A 17,180-nucleotide genomic window follows, 5' to 3' on the forward strand; every position below is an offset into this window, starting at 1 on the left:
ATGTTTTCAACCGATCAAGTGAAAGAAACAGGAAAGTGTGAACTAACAATGATTTACAAATCTGAGACAGCAGTGATATTTTCTACAATTTAATCTCTGTAACAGATGATATTGGGAAACTACTTTTATACTTGTGTGAAGATCTTTCTAACTGCCTTCTACATATCTTTTCGCATAATAAACTGAAGTTCTGCTGTTCGAGAACATCTGCAGTCTCATGTGAATATGTTGCAACCAACCACGACAATTGTAAAAATTAGATATTCGATCAGTTAAGCCTGGTTTCAGTCTAGGATCTGACTTGTTCAGTATTGCCATCAGCTGGGATTAAAGACAGTGGGAGAAATGATAAGAAGTTCACCATTTTGTTTGCTGTAACTCAAGATTCTCAAACTCTCTTATAGAGTCAGAGAGATGTACAGCATGAAAACAGACCCTTCAACTCAGCCTCTCTGATGAAGGGTCTCGGCCCAAAACGTCAGCTTTTGTGCTCCTGAGATGCTGCTGGGCCTGCTGTGTTCATCCAGCTCTACACTTTGTTATCTCATCCATGTTGACCAGATATCCTAAATTCATCCAGTCCCTTTTTCCACAATTTGGCCCATATCCCTCTAAACCCTTCCTATTCATAGAACATTACAGCACAGTACAGGCCCTTTGGCCCTCGATGTTGTGCCGACCTGTCATACCGATCTCAAGCCCATCTAACCTACACTATTCCATGTACGTCCATGTGCTTATCCAATGACGACTTAAATGTACCTAAAGTCGGCGAATCTACTACCGTTGCAGGCAAAGCGTTCCATACCCTTACTACTCTCTGAGTAAAGAAACCACCTCTGACATCTGTCCTATATCTTTCACGCCTCAATTTAAAGCTATGCCCCCTCGTGCTCGCCGTCACCATCCTAGGAAAAAGGCTCTCCCTATCCACCCTATCTAACCCTCTGATTATTTTATATATTTCAATTAAGTCACCTCTCAACCTTCTCTTTAATGAAAACTGCCTCAAGTCCCTCAGCCTTTCCTCATAAGACCTTCCCTCCATACCAGGCAACATCCTACTAAATCTCCTCTGCACCCTTTCCAAAGCTTCCACATCCTTCTTATAATGCGGTGACCAGAACTGTACACAATGCTCCAAGTGCGGCTGCACCAGAGTTTTGTACAGCTACAGCATAACTTCTTGGTTCTGGAACTCGATCCCTCTATTAATAAAAGCTAAAACACCGTATGCCTTCTTAACTTCTTAACCTTGGCTTTTCATCCTATCCATGCCCCTCCTGATTTTATAAACATCTACAAGATCACCCCTTAGCCTACGAGGCTCCTGGGAAAATAGCCCCAGCCTGTTCAGCCTCTCCCTGTAGCTCAAATTCTCCAACCCTGGCAACATCCTTGTAAATCTGTTCCGAACCCTTTCAAGTTTAACAACATACTTTCTATAACAGGGAGACCAGAATTGAACACAACATTCCAAAAGTGGCCTAACCAATATCCTGTACAGCTTCAACATGACCCTCCCAACTGCAATACTCAATACATTGACCAATAAAGGCAAGAGTACCAAATGCCTTCTTCACCGCCCTGTCTACATGTGACTCTACCTTCAAGGAACTATGAACCTGCACTCCAAGGTCTCATTGTTTTGCAACGCTCCCCGGGACCCTACCAGTCAGCGTATCAGTCTTGCTCTGATTTGCCTTTCCAATGTCCTACACCTTACATTTATCTAAATTAAGCCTCATCTGCCATTCCTCAAGTCATTGGCCCAGCTGATGAAGGTCCCATTGTCCTAATAGGCAACTTGTTCACTGTCCACAGCATGGCCAATTTTGGTGCCAGCTGTAAACTTACTAACCTCCTACATTACATATATAATAAATATCCTCCTAAATTCACACCTGAATCATTTGTGTAAATGACAAAAAGCAGTGGATCCAGCACTGATCCTTGCAGCTCACTGCTGGTCCCAACCTATGGGGGCTGGTTGGTAATAGAAACTATAGGGCTAGGTGCATGCAGAAACACAACAATGCGTGTGTAAGCAGTTAGTCGAATTAAGAGGTCGGGGGGGTAAGTCAGAGATACGGGGCACCAAATCTTTAGCACAAATTCCAGCGTTGGATTGCCGAAGTGTGAGGTGACTGTGGACTCAAGGACTCAATCAACATTTTCTCCCCCTTTTAATTTTTCACGGGCTGTGGGCATTGCAGACAAAGCAAGTATTTTTCACCCATCCCTAATTGTCCTGGTTTGAGGCCTTTTGAAGAGGACAGTTAAGATGCACCATGTGGCCGTGTGTTTGAAGCGATATACAGGCCAGACTGGATAAGGACAACAGATTTCCTTGCCTCAAGGACATTAGAAACCACTTGAGTTTTTACAAAATTAAACAGTAGTTTTATAGTCACTACTACTAACAGTAGCTTTCAATCCCGGATTTACTAATTGAGTTTAAATTCAATGGACTTGGGATTTGAACTCATGTCCCTAGAGCAGTGGCCTGATCTTCTACTCCTAATCTAATGGCATTACCCCTACACCACCATCTGCCTCTAAGGCTCCTTACCATCTCCATGGTTGATGTGGTCCAGGTCAATATCCTCAGCGTGTGTGATCCAGTCAAGGTAACCTTTCAGATCCTCATCCAGCTGCTGCTTCTCTCTGAACTTCTGGAAATCTCCCCGAGACTTGGCCTTCTCTCTCTCCCTGGAAAACTCCCTGGATGGCAGACAGAAAGTCTTGGTGTTACCTTCAGAGACGCATGATTTTTCTGCAAAACACCCAATTTATGGCATTGCTGACATCTTGGAGTCACCCCACACTAGAGATCTGAGCCTATTCCGAGGCTGACCTTCCCACTGCCATGTTGTAGGAGGGCTCTGCCCTCAGTTATCATATTTTGGGTAACACCCTCGTCTGAATCTATAAAAATAATAACGTCAAAAATAATCAGTTGTACGAAACAAAATGTCATTTTCTTTCAGATTTCACCATTTAATGGGTCTTTGCTGTATCATCAGGTCTGAAGTGGGGATGTTCACACAACATTCAGCACCATCCACATCTCCTCAGACACTGAAGCAGTCCATGTTCAAATGCAAGAAGCCCTGGACAATATCCAGGCTTGGGGTGACAACTGGCAAGTAACATTCATGCCACACAAATACCAAGCAATGACCATCTCCAATAAGAGATCATCTAACTACTATACCTTGACAATCAATGGTGTTACCATCGCTAAATCACCTACTATCAACATCCTGGGGTTTTACCATTGACCAGAACTCAACTACAGTCACCACATGAACACAGTGGCTACAACAGCAGGTCAGAGGCTTGAAATACTGTAACAAGGAATGAATCCTGACTTCCCAAATCCTGTCCATCATCCACAGGACACAAGTCAGGAGTGCGCTGGAATGTTCCCCACTTGCTTGGAATGGGTGCCACTCCAATAACATTTAAGAAGTTTGCCATCATCCAGGACAAAGAAACCGTTCTGAGGAAGGATCATTCAACCCAAAACATTAACTCTGACTTCACTCCACAAATGCTGCCAGACCTGCTGAGCTTTTCCAGCCATTTCTGTTTTTATTTCTGATTTACAGTATCTGCAGTTCTTTTGGTTTTTACAAAAAAAGAAGCCTGCTTTACTGGCACCACATCCACAAGCATCCACTCCCTCCACCACCGATTAGATGCACGTCAGAAATTCCCAAAACCCTTAGGCAGCACCTCCCAAACCCAGAGATAGTAGGAACTGCAGATGCTGGAGAATCTGAGATAACAAGGTGTAGAGCTGGATGAACCCACGACCCAATGACCAAACCCACAACCATTTCCATCTGGAAGGTCAAGGGCAACAGATACGTGGGAACGCCACCAACTGCAAATCCCTTTCAAGCCACTCACCATCTTGAATTGGAAATATATCACTGTTCAATCACTCTTGCTGTGTAAAATACTGGGACGCCCTCCCTAATGGCATTGTGGGTCAACGCATAACAGGTGGTTAAAGGAGTTCAAGAACATAGCTCACCACTACCTTCTCAAGGGCATCTGGAGGTGGCCAATAAATGTTGGCCCAGCCAGCGATGTCCACATGCCTGAGGGAATTCAAAAAAAATGGAATTGCTGTCAATTCCCTCACTGCTTGAATCAATACATTAAACTCAAAGTACCTGTGACTGCCTCTCTCGCCAAGTGAACATGGTTGTGCCATTCAGCAGTGCCTGAACAGGCTGAAATATTCTCTAAAGAAAGCTGAAGTCAACGAGCTCGGTGTCAGGAGGAGGTCAGGCTCTCCACCACTTCCAATGCATAAAACTGGCTGGATGAAAATTACACCAACAACCAGGTAAACCCAGGAACAGGCAGAGGCCAATCCATATGATCATGACTGACCTTCTGGCAATCTCCTCAAAACTCACCTTTCCCTTGCAACCTTTAATAATTCTGGCCAACAAAATCCAGCAACTCCAGTATGAAAATTATCAACTCACTTGGTTTCAACTGGCATTTATAGCAGGGCGGTGGAGCTGAGCAGGAAGGGGAACAGAAGAGGTGGAATGGAAGGGGGAGATGGAGAGAGGAGGGAGGGGAGGAGGATTGGGAGAGGGAGAAAGATCTGAAGAGGAAAGGGGACAGCAGCGAAGAGCGGGAGGGGCAGTAAATGGGCGGGAGTGTGGTGAGTGGGAGAAGGACATGAATGGGAATGAGGAAGAGGAGGGGGAATTGGTGAGTGAGAGAGACAGAGAGCAAGGCTGGGAAAGGAGCTGTACTGACTGCAGTCACTGCCTCTCTGTGGCACACCAACTCTTGTTGACCAGGTCCTCCTGATCCTTGGTCCTAAACCCAACTGAGAGGCCATGAAGAACCAGTCGGCTGCCTAACTGCCAGGAGATCTGACAGGCATCACATTGGGACAGACAGAGATAACAAGGTGTACAGCTGGATGAACACAGCAGGCCAAGCAGCATCTGAGTGGTCACTGCAGATGGTAATGAATTAAAACCCTTTCCCTTACTTGTTATGTGGCCATTGCTGATGACCCCAGCACTTGTGAGCCCAGATAGCTCAGTCGGCTGAACGTCAGACTTTTAATCTGAGGGACCAGAGTTCAAGTCCCTGTGCAAGTGTAGCTATAAGTCAAAAATAGCTCAGTTAGGAGAGCATTAGATGAAGACATGAAGGTCCCAGGTACAATCCTGGATTTCAGCAAAATGAGTGTTTCCTGACCATGTCAGCCTTTATTTAAGGGCTGCATGGTGGCTCAGTGGTTAGCACTGCTGCCTCAGGGACCTGGGTTCGATTCCACCCTTGGGCGACTGTCTGTGTGGAGTTTGCACATTCTCCTCGTGTCTGCGTGTATTCCCTCCGGGCGCTCCGGTTTCCCCCCACAGTCCAAAGATGTCCAGGTTAGATGGATTGGCCATGCTAAATTTCCCATAGTGCACCGGGATGTGCAGGCGAGGTGGATTAACCATGGGAAGTGCAGGGTTACAGGAGTAGGGGGGTGGGTCTGTGTTGGATGTTCTTTGAAAAGTTGATGCGGACTCAATGGGCTGAATGGCCTGCTTTCACATTGCAGGGACTCTCGGCTTGTTGACCTTCCCTAATTACTCTTGAACTTAGTAGCTCATTTGGCCATTTCAGAGAGCAGTTAAGAGGCAACCTCATTGCTGTGAGTGTGGAGTCATGTGTGAGTCTGAACAAATAATGGTGGCTGGTATTAAAGAGGAGAATGAGGTTAGAGTGGGGCTCATTAAAGGATGAGGTGAGAGGGGTTAGAGAGAGAAGATACTGAAGGGTGAGGAGAGTATAGAGAGTGAAGTTACAGTAGAGGAATACTCAAAGATGAGGAGAATGTGCAGGGCGAGGTTAGAGCAGGGAATAATGAAGGGTGAAGAGAGTGTGCAAAGTGAGGAGGGGGGGAATATTAAAGGGTGAGGAGAGAGAGACCATTGGGAGGATATTGAAGGATGATGAGGGTTAGGTTAAAGTGGGTATTTCAAATGAAAAACACAACAACGATAATTTGTGGGGTGAAATGCATTATTTCAGCACTGGAACATTGTGACTCACCCACTCAGGACGCCCAGTACAAGGTTCAGCACGAAGAATGAGCCCAACAGGATGAGACTGACAAAGTAGATCCAAGGCCACTCATTTCCAATGGCATCATTGACCTGCAGGACAGATACACATGCAAGCAACAGGAAAGGCCAATGGCATGTGGAGGAGATGGCAGCAGTGACAAGGTAGTGTCTATTAGGCAGTAATTAGCCAGGCTTTGGGCCAGTAGCTGGCTAGTGTACAAGTCGTTAATTAGCAGTTAGCCTGCTGAACCTTTATTAAATGGTGAGTATAATTTTTAACTAGTAGTTAATCTACAGTTAGCTTGGTGAACCTGGAGTTAACTGGTCAATGTATTTGCAAACTGGTAGTTAATCAGTCCATAACCTGGTAAACCAGTAGTTCGACGGTGGGTGGATTGGTGAACCAGTAGTGAATCGGTGGTGAACCTGCAGATAGCTGGTGACCAGGTTGTGAACCAGTGGTTAATTGATGCTTTGTCTGATGAACCATAGTTAACTGGTGGGTGGGTTGGTGAACTGGTTATTAATCAGTGATTAGTCCGATGAACCCAAAGTCAGACAGTGTATGGGTTGGTGAACTGGTAGTTACTGGTGATAATGGGAACTGCAGATGCTGGAGAATCCAAGATAACAAAGTGTGAAGCTGGATGAATGCAGCAGGCCAAGCAGCATCTCAGGAGCACAAAAGCTAACGTTTCGGGCCTAGACCCTTCATCAGAAAAGGGGGATGGGGAGAGGGTTCTGAAATAAATAGGGAGAGAGTGAGAGGCAGACCGAAGATGGATAAAGGAGAAGATAGGTGGAGAGGAGAGTATGGGTGGGGAGGTAGGGAGGGATAGGTCAGTCCAGGGAGGACGGACAGGTCAAGGAGGCGGGATGAGGTTAGTAGGTAGGAAATGGAGGAGGGAGGAAGAGATAGGTGAGAGGAAGAACAGATTAGGGAGGCGGGGACGAGCTGGGCTGGTTTTGGGATGCAGTTGGGGAAGAGGCAATTTTGAAGCTTGTGAAGTCCACATTGATACCATTGGGCTGCAGGGTTCCCAAGCGGAATATGAGTTGCTGTTCCTGCAACCTTTGGGTGGCATCATTGTGGCACTGCTGGAGGCCCAGGATGGACATGTCGTCTAAGGAATGGGAGGGGGAGTTAAAATGGTTTGCGACTGGGAGGTGCAGTTGTTTATTGCGAACCGAATGGGGGTGTTCTGCAAAGTGGTCCCCAAGCCTCCGCTTGGTTTCCCCAATGTAGAGGGAGCCACACCGGGTACAGTGGATACAGTATACCACATTGGCAGATGTGCAGGTGAACATCTGCTTGATGTGGAAAGTCATCTTGGGGCCTGGGATGGGGGTGAGGGGGGAGGTGTGGGGGCAAGTGTAGCACTTCGTGCGGTTGCAGGGGAAGGTGCCAGGTGTGATGGGGTTGGTGGGGAGTGTGGAGCGGACAAGGGAGTCCCGGAGAGAGTGGTCTCTCCGGAAGGCAGACAGGGTGGGGAGGGAAAAATGTCTTGGGTGGTGGGGTTGGATTGTAGATGGCAGAAGTGTCGGAGGATGATGCGTTGTATCCGGAGGTTGGTGGGATGACTGTTTCGGCACCGCCTCATGTTCCCACGAGGAGCTCGAACAGTTCATCCATTTCAACAACACCTTCCACCCCAACGTCAAGTTCACCTGGGCCATCTCCAACACATCCCTCACCTTCCTGGACCTCTCTGTCTCCATCTCAAGCAACCAGCTAGAAACTGATGTCTATTTCAAGTCCACTGACTCCCACAGCTACCGAGAATACACCTCCTCCCACCCAACCCCCTGCAAAAATTGCATCCCCTATTCCCAATTCCTTCGCCTCTGCTGCATCTGCTCCCAGGATGAGGCACTCCACTCCCGCACATCCAAGATCTCCGCGTTCTTCAAGGACCGCAACTTCCCCCCGCAGTGGTAGAGAACGCCCTCGACCATGTCTCCCGCATTTCCCGCAACACATCCCTCACACCCCACCCCCGCAATAACCACCCAAAGAGAATCCCCCTAGTCCTCACATACCACCCCACCAACCTCCGGATACAACACATCATCCTCCAACACTTCCGCCGTCTACAATCCTCCCCGGACTGACCTATCCCCTCCCCACCTCCCCACCTATACTCTCCTCTCCACTATCTTCTCCTCTATCCATCTTCGGTCCGCCTCCCCCTCTCTTCCTATTTATTTCAGAACCTCTCCCCATCCCCCTGTCTGATGAAGGGTCTAGGCCCTTTTGTGCTCCTAAGGTTTTGTCCTCCCAGCTCCACACTGTGTTATCTCTGGTAGTTATTGGTGGTTGGGCTGCTAAATGCCTAGTTATCCAGTCATTGAGTTGAAAATCCTGTAGTTAGCAGCTACAGATGGGAGGAAAACAAGGATAATCCAGACAGTCACCCTCGGGATTTAAATAAAAGCAGCAGCAGGATAAGTTGAACTTAACTAAAAGAAAAATCTCACAAAGTGAGATAGCAACGATGGGAAGTGCAGAGGGCTAAGTTTACAGGTAAATATTTAAAAATAACTTACCAAGTTAAACAAGATCAAACGCTAAATTAAAACCGAAAGAACTGCAGATGCTGTAAATCAGGAACAAAAACAGAAGTTGCCGGAAAAGCTCAGCAGGTCTGGCAGCATCTGTGAAGAAAATGTCAGAGTTAATGTTGTGGGTGCAGTGACCCTTCCTCAAGACAGTTCTGAGGGAAGCCACCAGACCCAAAACGTTAACTCTGCTTCTTTTTTTTCACAGATGCTGCCAGACCTGCTGAGCTTTTCCAGCAACTTCTGTTTTTGTACAAGATCAAATGCTACCTTAATTGTGTAGAAAAATGAAATGGTGACAAATTCACACTCTAAATAATTAACTGAATCATGAGAGGTACAGATAAGGTGGACAGCAAAGGTATTTTCCCTAAGGCAAGTGAGTTCAAAACTTGGGGGAACATTCTTAAGATGAGAGGAAAAAGATTTATAAAGGACATGAGGGGCAAATTTTTTTTACAGCTAGTAGTGGAAAAGTGTGGAATGAATTGCCTGAGGAAGCAGTGATGCAGGTACAATTATAATATTTAAAAGACATTTGGATAAGTATATGAATAGGAAAGTCCGGAGGGATGTGGATCCAATGCAGGCAATTGGATCTGGTTTAGTTGTATCATGGTTGACCTGGACTAGTTGGACCAAAGGGTTTGTTTCCAAGCTGATCCTACAACTATACCAAAATTAGATTGGGCTGACATTCCTGTGATATAATTGTAACAAGAGAGAATTTGCAGAAGGCCGTGTGACCCTGGACAATCCACATTTATTATCGTACTAAATCTACATCTGGTGGAAGTCAGAAATGTTGGACTGGTGTCAGAGACGTAGAGATTAATGAGAATCAGGAACAAATCAGGAATCAGGACACTGTGTTCCAGCAGAGAGTCACATTGTTCTGGGTCAGGTTGAGGTGCAAGTGTGATGATTGTTCACAGATATGGGGCGGTGTGTCAGTCAAACAGACAAAAGGCTCCAAATGAAAAATGTTTAAATAGTATTCAGAAATAAACCTTAAAGAGATGTTTCTGAAAAATCATCCAGTGAAAATATATGGGTAGAAATTAGAAATAAGAAAGATCACTTTGATGGGATTGTACGATAGGCCCCCTAATAGTCAGAGGGAAAATGAGAAACAAATATGTCGGGAGATCTCAGATATATGTAGGCATTACAAGGTTGTAATAATGGGGGATTTTAATTTTCCAAACACTGACACCATATGGGGATACCATAGTGTTAAAGGTTTAATGGTGAAGAATTTGTCGAATGTGTTCAGGAAAATGTTCTTTATTGATAAGTGGATGCTCCTACTAGAGAAGGAGCAAAACTAGACCTTCTTTTGGGCAATAAGGCAGGGCAGGTAGCTGAAGTAAAAGTGGGAGAACACTTTGGGTCTAGCGATCATAATTCTATTAGTTTCAAAATGGTATTGGAGAAGAATAAGCCTTCCATAAAAGTTAAAGTTCTTAATTGAAGTAAGGCAAATTTTAATGGTATGAGACAAGAACTTTCAAAAGTTGGTTGAAGGAGACTGTTTACGAGGAAAACGACATCTGACAAGTGGGAGTCATTCAAGAGTGACATGACAAGAGCTCAGTGATATTGTGTTCCTGTTACAGTGAAGGGTAAGGGTGGCAAGATTAAGGAATAATAACTGAATAAAGGTGTTGAGGTTCTAGTCAAGAATAAAAGAGAATATTATTTTAGATAAAGGCAACTTGGTTCAATTGAATCTCTAAATCAATACAAAGAGTGAAGGGGCATTCTCAAGAAAGAAATCAAGAAAGCAAAGAAGGGATTTGCGATCACATTGGCAGATAACATTAAAGATAATCTACAGAGTTACTACAAATACATTAACAGCAATAGGGTAACTAGAAAGAGGGTGAGGCCTCTTAAAGATCAGAAGGTCATTTTTGTCTGAACCCCAGGAGAAGGGGGAGATAGTAAATGAATATTTCAGGTAAGTTTTTACTGTGGACAAAGAAATGGATTTAAAAGAATGCAAAGAAATAAATTTTGATTTTTTAAAAACAGCTCATATTACAGAAGAGGAAGTTCGGGAAGTTCTGAGAGAGTATAAAGGCCCCTGGGACCTGATCTAACGTATCCCAGAACATTGTGGGAAATAAGGGAGGAAATTGAGAGACTCCTTGCAGAAATATTCATATCACCGATAACTACAGGTGAGGGGCCTGGTGACTCGAGGGTGTCTAATGTTGTGTCTTTGTTTAAGAAAGGTTGTATGGAGAAACTGGGGAATTATAGATCTGTTAGTCTGACTTCGGTTGTGGGTAAATTGTTGGAGGTGAGTACAAAAGAAAGCACTTATGGACAATCAGAGAGGCAAAAGTTGATTAGGCATAGTCAGAGATAGTAGGAACTGCAGATGTTGGAGAATCTGAGATAACAAGGTGTAGAGCTGGATGAACGCAGCAGGCCAAGCAGCATCAGAGGAGCAGGAAAGCTGACGTTCCAGGCCTAGACTCTTCTTCAGAAAAAAAGGGAGTGAGTGAGAAGATCACGGAGTGAGTGTGAGGGTCAGGGCATGAGTGTGAGGGTTGCGGAGAGAGTGTGAGGGTAGCAGAGAGAGTACGATGGTCACAGAGAGAGTGCAAGGGTCACTGAGTAAGTGTGAGGGTCAGCGAGTGAGTGCGAGGGTCAGGGAGTGAGTGTGAGGGTTGCACAGGGAGTGAGTGCGAGGGTTGCACAGTGAGTGTGAGGGTCACGGAGAGAGTGTGAGGGTCACGTAGTGAGTGCGAGGGTCATGGAGTGAAGAAGGGTCTAGGCCCAAAACGTCAGCCTTCCTGCTCCTCTGATGCTGCTTGGCCTGCTGTGTTCATCCAGCTCCACACTTTGTTATCTTGGCTATAGTCAGCATGGTTTTGTGCCAGAAAAATTGTGTCTTACAAATTTGATGGAGTTTTTTGAAGAAGTTACCAAAACGATTGATGGTGGCAGAGCAGTAGACATTGTTTGCTTGGATCTGAGTGAAGCCTTTGACAAGGTTCCACATCGTAGACTAATTAGTCAAGTGAGGTCACGGGGTTTGAGGGAGAGCTTACCAATTGGAAATGTAATTGACAGAGAGTAATGGCAGAGATAACAAAATGTGAGGCTGGATGAACACAGCAGGCCCAGCAGTATCTCAGGAGCACAAAAGCTGACGTTTCGGGCCTAGACCCTTCAGGGGTCTAGGCCCGAAACGTCAGCTTTTGTGCTCCTGAGATACTGCTGGGCCTGCTGTGTTCATCCAGCCTCACATTTCGTTATCTTGGATTCTCCAGCATCTGCAGTTCCCATTATCAGTAATGGCAGAGAGTTGCTTTTCGGACTGGAGGCCTGTGACCAGCAGTGCTCCACATGGATCAGATTTGGGTCCACTTTTGTTGGTCATTCATATAAATGATTTGGATGAGAATATAGAAGGCATGGTTAGTAAGTTTGCGGACAGCACCGAAATTGGTGGCATAGTAGACAGTGAAGAAGATTTTCTAAGATTACAAAGGGATGTTGATCAAATGGGTGAATGGGCTAAAAATGGCAGATGAAGTTCACTTAGGATAAATGCGAGGCATTGCATTTTGGTACAATATACAATGGCAGGCTTCTACAATTAATTGTAGGACCTTGGGATGGAGGTACATCATTCTTTGAAGTTTGTATCACGTACAGACAGGGTAGTTAAAAAGGCATTTAGCACGTTTGCCTTCATTGCTCAGTCCTTTGAGTATAGGAGTTGGGACGTCATGTTGAGATTTTACAGGACATTGGTGAGGCCTCCTTTAAAAGAGTGAGAGGGTCACGGAGACAGCGAGAGGGTCACGGAGAGAGCGAGAGGGTCACAGAGTGGGTGCGAGGGTCACGGAGAGTGAGAGGGTCACGGCGACAGTGAAAGGGTCACGGAGAGAGTGACAGGGTCACGGAGAGAGTGTGAGGGTCATGGAGAGAGTGAGAGGGTCACAGCGACAGTGAGAGGGTCACAGCGACAGTGAGAGGGTCACGGAGAAAGAGGGGGTCACGGAGTGAGCGCGAGGTCACGGAGTGAGCGCGAGGGTCACATAGTGAGCGCGAGGGTCACGGAGTGAGCGCGAGGGTCACGGAGTGAGCGCGAGGGTCACGGAGTGAGCGCGAGGGTCACATAGTGAGTGTGAGCATCACAGAGTGAGCGTGTGTGGGATAAGGCGAGATGAAGTGAGTTGTGGGGTATTAAATGGGAGATTGTTTTTGAGCTCCAGTTGCAACATTAACGAATTGTGTGGGATGTTGGAATATCACACATTGTCCATCTGCCGCCAATATCCCTTACCCAGTACAGCACATTGGTCCAGCCCTCCATGGTAATACACTGGTAAACTGTTAACATGGCAAATCCGAAGTTATCGAAGTGAGTGATGCCGGTGTTGGGTCCTGGCCAGCCTGACCTGCACTCACTGCCATTGATGGCGCAGTGACGGCCGTGTCCTGAATGCGCACATGGGGCCGGCCACACATCAGCAACAATATCTGTGTCAATGAGCGGGGGGGGGGGGCGTGCAGAAGGGTGTAAGATGGGGGAGGACAGCGGGGAGGGGCGGGAGGGAGAGCGGTAGAGGTAGGGTAAGCGTGAAAGGAGGAAGAGGGAGAGAGTGAGCGGGGGAATGGGAGTGTAATGGGGAGGGGAAGATTGCAGGAGCAAGAGAGGGGTGGAGGGGGAGAGAGGAGCACAGAGAAAATGAGAAGGATGTGGAGAGTGAGGAGGAAGAATAAGGGTGAGGGGAGAGGGGGAGAGAGGAAGGGGGGAGGGGTGAGCGAGAGCGGTTGGGGTGCACAAGCAGGGAGGGGGACAGAGGAGGGGGAGGAGAGAGAGGAGGGGTTGGGGACAGAGAGGGGGGAGGGGTGGTGAGAGAACGGGGAGTCGGTTGAGAGTGCGGGGAGGGGAGAGAAAGCAGGGAGGGGAAGAGGAGAGAAGAGGGGAAGCGGGAAAGAGAGAGGCAGAAGGGAGAGATGGGGGGGTAGGGGGAGAGTGCAAGGGGAGAGAGGAGGGGGACAGGGAGAGAGGAGGAGCATGGGGAGAGAGGAAGGGGACGGGGAGAGAGCAGTGTGAGAGTGAGGGGGGAGGGGGAGAGGGGTGAGAGCGCGGGGAGGGGGGTGAGAGAGCAGGGAGGGTGAGTGAGGGGAAGGTGCGCATGGGGGAAGGGGGAGTTGAGAGTGAGGGGGAGAAGTTTAAGCGGGAGAATGAGCGTGATGGTGAGGAGGAGAATGAGGGGAGGAAGTGAGTGAGAAGAAGGGATGATTGAGGAGAGGGTGCATGTGAAAGTAGGCAGCGTGTGAGTGAAGTCGAAGCGAGAGGAAGAGGTACAATGTGTTAAAGGAATGAGAGTGGACAGGCAAAATGCAGAGAGAGCCGGGTGATGGAATTGATGGGAAGACAAGGAGGGAAGAACAGGAAGAGTGAGGTGCGTGTACGAAAGCACGAGCAGAGACATGACAATGGATTGAAAAATAAAGAAAGAGAGAGGAAAAGGCAAATGGTGGAAGAATGGGGAGTAGAGAGATAAGGAGGAATGGAATGGGAGGAAAAGTTACAAATATGTAAGACAGAAGAAGAGGATTTGAGGAAAGTGAAGAACAGGATTGGAGGGAGGGGAAGGAGTAGAGTTAGAGTGGGAAATGGTAAGAACAGAATAAGAGAGTGGGAAGACAACAGCGAGAGACAGTTACAACAGAAACAAGAGAAAATAACACTGACCAAATTTTCACAGACTTCAATGGCACACAGTCATGCCCAAATTAACCCTCCGTGTTCTCTCCCTGTCAACTGACCCGTCACTCAGAGCCCAACCTTACGTTTGTGCTCTGTGTGTTTGTGTCTGTGTGTCTGTGTGTCTGTGTGTGTGTGTGTATGGTGGGGGGGAGAGAGAGCGAGAGAGTGTGTGCGTGTGTGTGTTTGCGCATGTATGCGTGTGTGTGTGTGTGTGGAGGGGGGAGAGACAGAGTGTGTGTGTGTGTGTGTGTGTGTGTGTGTGTGTGTGTGTGTATGTGTGTGTGTGTGTGTGTGTGTGCGCACGTATATAAACTGTCCAGGGCTATGTCTACACGGTATGTGTCCGTGCTCACACTGTATATCCATGTTCACGCTGCGTCAACACTGTGTGTCTTCCTTCACGCCATGTCTACACTGTGGGCTCATGTTACATCTACACTGTGTGTGTTCACACCGCTCTACATCGTGTATGCGCATGTGTGTCGCACCGTGTCCACACAGTACCTGTACCAACGTAAAAACATGTTTTGTGCATTTTGCCCATGAACAACTCCAATCCAATGATGGCATAGATGATGATCATGAAAAGGACCAGCAGAGCAATGTGAAGAAGGGGGACCATGGCCTTGATGATTGAGTTCAGAACCACCTGCAAACCTAAACACAGAGATAAGGGAGTGCTCAGCTTGGCCAAGTTCTGTCATTATATCAATGTCACTTTTATTAACATATTAGCACACATTTACATACAGGATTCTACATTTGCAAAGCATCTCTCACAACCTCAGGGTATCCAGCGCACTTTACAACGAATGAGGTATAGTCACTGATGTAATGTATGAAACTCTGTGTGAAATTGTACACAGCAAGATCCCACACACACCAATGAAATTTCAACTGCATTCTTTATATCACAGAGTACTTAGGGAAGTGGCTGTAGGAATAGTGGATGCATTGGTGGTCATCTTCCAGGATTCTGTCGACTCTGGAACATTCCCTGTTGATTGGAGGATGGCTAACGTCACTCCAATATTCAAAAAGGGATTCAGAGAGCAAATAGGGAGTTATACACCAGTAAGCTTAACATTGGTAGAGGGGAAAATTCTCAAATCCAATATCGAGGATTTTACAGCAGAGCATTTAGAAAGCAATGGCAGGATCAGACAGAGTCAGCATGGATTTATGAAGGAGAAATCGTGTTTAACAAATCTGTTGGAATTCTATGAAGATGTAACAGAGAGAGTTGACAAGGGGGAGTCATGTGGTATATTTGGACTTTCAGGAAGTGTTTGACAAAGTCCCACATAAGAGATTATTATACAAGATTAAAACATATGGGATTAGGGGATGTGTATTGAGATAAATAGGAAACTAGTTTGCAGAGAGGAAACACTCTGAATTAATGGGTCCTTTTCAGATTGGCAGACGTTAACTAGTGGGATGCCAGAGGGATTGATGCTGGGATGCCAGCTATTCACAATATATATCAATGATTTGGATGAGAGAACAAAATGTAACATCTCCAAGTTTGCAGATGATACCAAGTTGGGTGGGAGAGTGAACTGTGAGGAGGATGCAGAGATCCTTAAGCATGATCTGGACAGGTTGGGTGAGTGGCCAAATCAATGGCAGATGCAGTATAATTTGGGTAAATGTGAGGTTATTCGCTTCGGAAGCAAAAAGCAAGAAGGCAGATTACTACCCAAATGGCTGTAAATTGGAGGAGGGGAGTGTGCAGAAAGACCTGGGTGTCCTTGTGCACCAGTCTCTGAAGGCAAATGTGCAGGTGCAGCAGGCAGTAAAGAAGGCAAATAGTATGTTGGCCTTCACTGCGAGAGGTTCTGAGTACTGTAGCAGGGATATGTTGCAGTTATACAGGGCCTTGGTGAAACCACATCTGGAATATTGTGCGCAATTTTGTATCCTTTTCTGAGGAAGGTTGGTTTTAATAAGATCAGATATGATTTCGTCAGACTTGACTGGGAGCAGATATATTTAGGTAAGTCTGGATCTCAAAGGATATACTGGTTTGGTTAAAGAGAAATAGGGAAGCTTTTGGTAAATATCGAGGGCTCAAAACAGCAGAAGATCTAAACGTGGACAGAATGGGCAAAGGGGAACCAAAAAAGAAGAAAATTAGGACAGAAAAGAGGACAGGAAAGGGTGACGGACAGGTAAAATAAAGGAAAATCCAAAGTAATTTCACATGTACTTTGAGGGTTAAAGGATAACCAAAGAAAGAGGAGGGATAACTAAGGATCACAGTGATAATTTGGGCATGGAGTCAGATGATGTAGTAAGGTTCAATACTTTGTGCTGGTGTTCACAAGTGAGAGAGACAAAATGGGTCTAGAAATTAGGGAGAAGGGCTGTGGTACATCAGAGAAAGTTGCGTAAACAGAGAGGAGGTTTGAAAGTAGACAAATGTCCAGGGTTGGATGAAATGTATGTCAGGCTGTTGAGTGAGACAGGAGCACTAGCAATAATTTTCGACTCCTGTCTGCCCATGAGAGGCGCCAGAGGACTGGGGGACAGCCGTTGGAAGTACCCTTGTTTAAGAAGGGAGCAAGAGATAAACCAGGAAACTACAGGCCAGTCAGACCAAACTTGGTGGTGGGGAAAACTACTAGAAGCAAATCCGAGGGACAGAACAAACCTGCATTTGGAGAGGCAGGGATTAAGCAAGAACAGTCAGTACAGTTCTGTTAAGGGGAAGTCATTGGACCAGATTGATTGAATTTTCGAAGATGTGACAAGGTGTGAGGAACAGG

The 17,180-nt window shown here is 46.4% G+C and overlaps 1 protein-coding gene across 4 annotated transcripts in view; it reads right to left on the reverse strand.

Annotated features, from left to right (window-relative positions):
* LOC125462805 (voltage-dependent L-type calcium channel subunit alpha-1S-like) overlaps nucleotides 1-17,180 on the reverse strand; it is a 158,247-nt gene that overhangs the window by 111,842 nt on the left and 29,225 nt on the right. For all 4 annotated transcript variants that reach the window (XR_009447021.1, XM_059653514.1, XM_059653515.1 and 1 more), the window contains exons 3-6: nucleotides 14,914-15,066; nucleotides 12,973-13,169; nucleotides 6,091-6,194; nucleotides 2,573-2,724 (exon numbers count right to left, since the gene is read on the reverse strand). Coding sequence is in view for 3 of the 4 variants with exons in the window: in XM_059653514.1 (XP_059509497.1) it covers nucleotides 2,573-2,724; nucleotides 6,091-6,194; nucleotides 12,973-13,169; nucleotides 14,914-15,031 (571 nt within the window). In the remaining variant the exon portion in view is untranslated. The remainder of the gene's footprint in view (nucleotides 1-2,572; nucleotides 2,725-6,090; nucleotides 6,195-12,972; nucleotides 13,170-14,913; nucleotides 15,067-17,180) is intronic.

Source organism: Stegostoma tigrinum, chromosome 21 (genome assembly GCF_030684315.1).
Source record: "Stegostoma tigrinum isolate sSteTig4 chromosome 21, sSteTig4.hap1, whole genome shotgun sequence".
In the NCBI taxonomy this organism is placed as follows: Eukaryota; Metazoa; Chordata; class Chondrichthyes; order Orectolobiformes; family Stegostomatidae; genus Stegostoma; species Stegostoma tigrinum.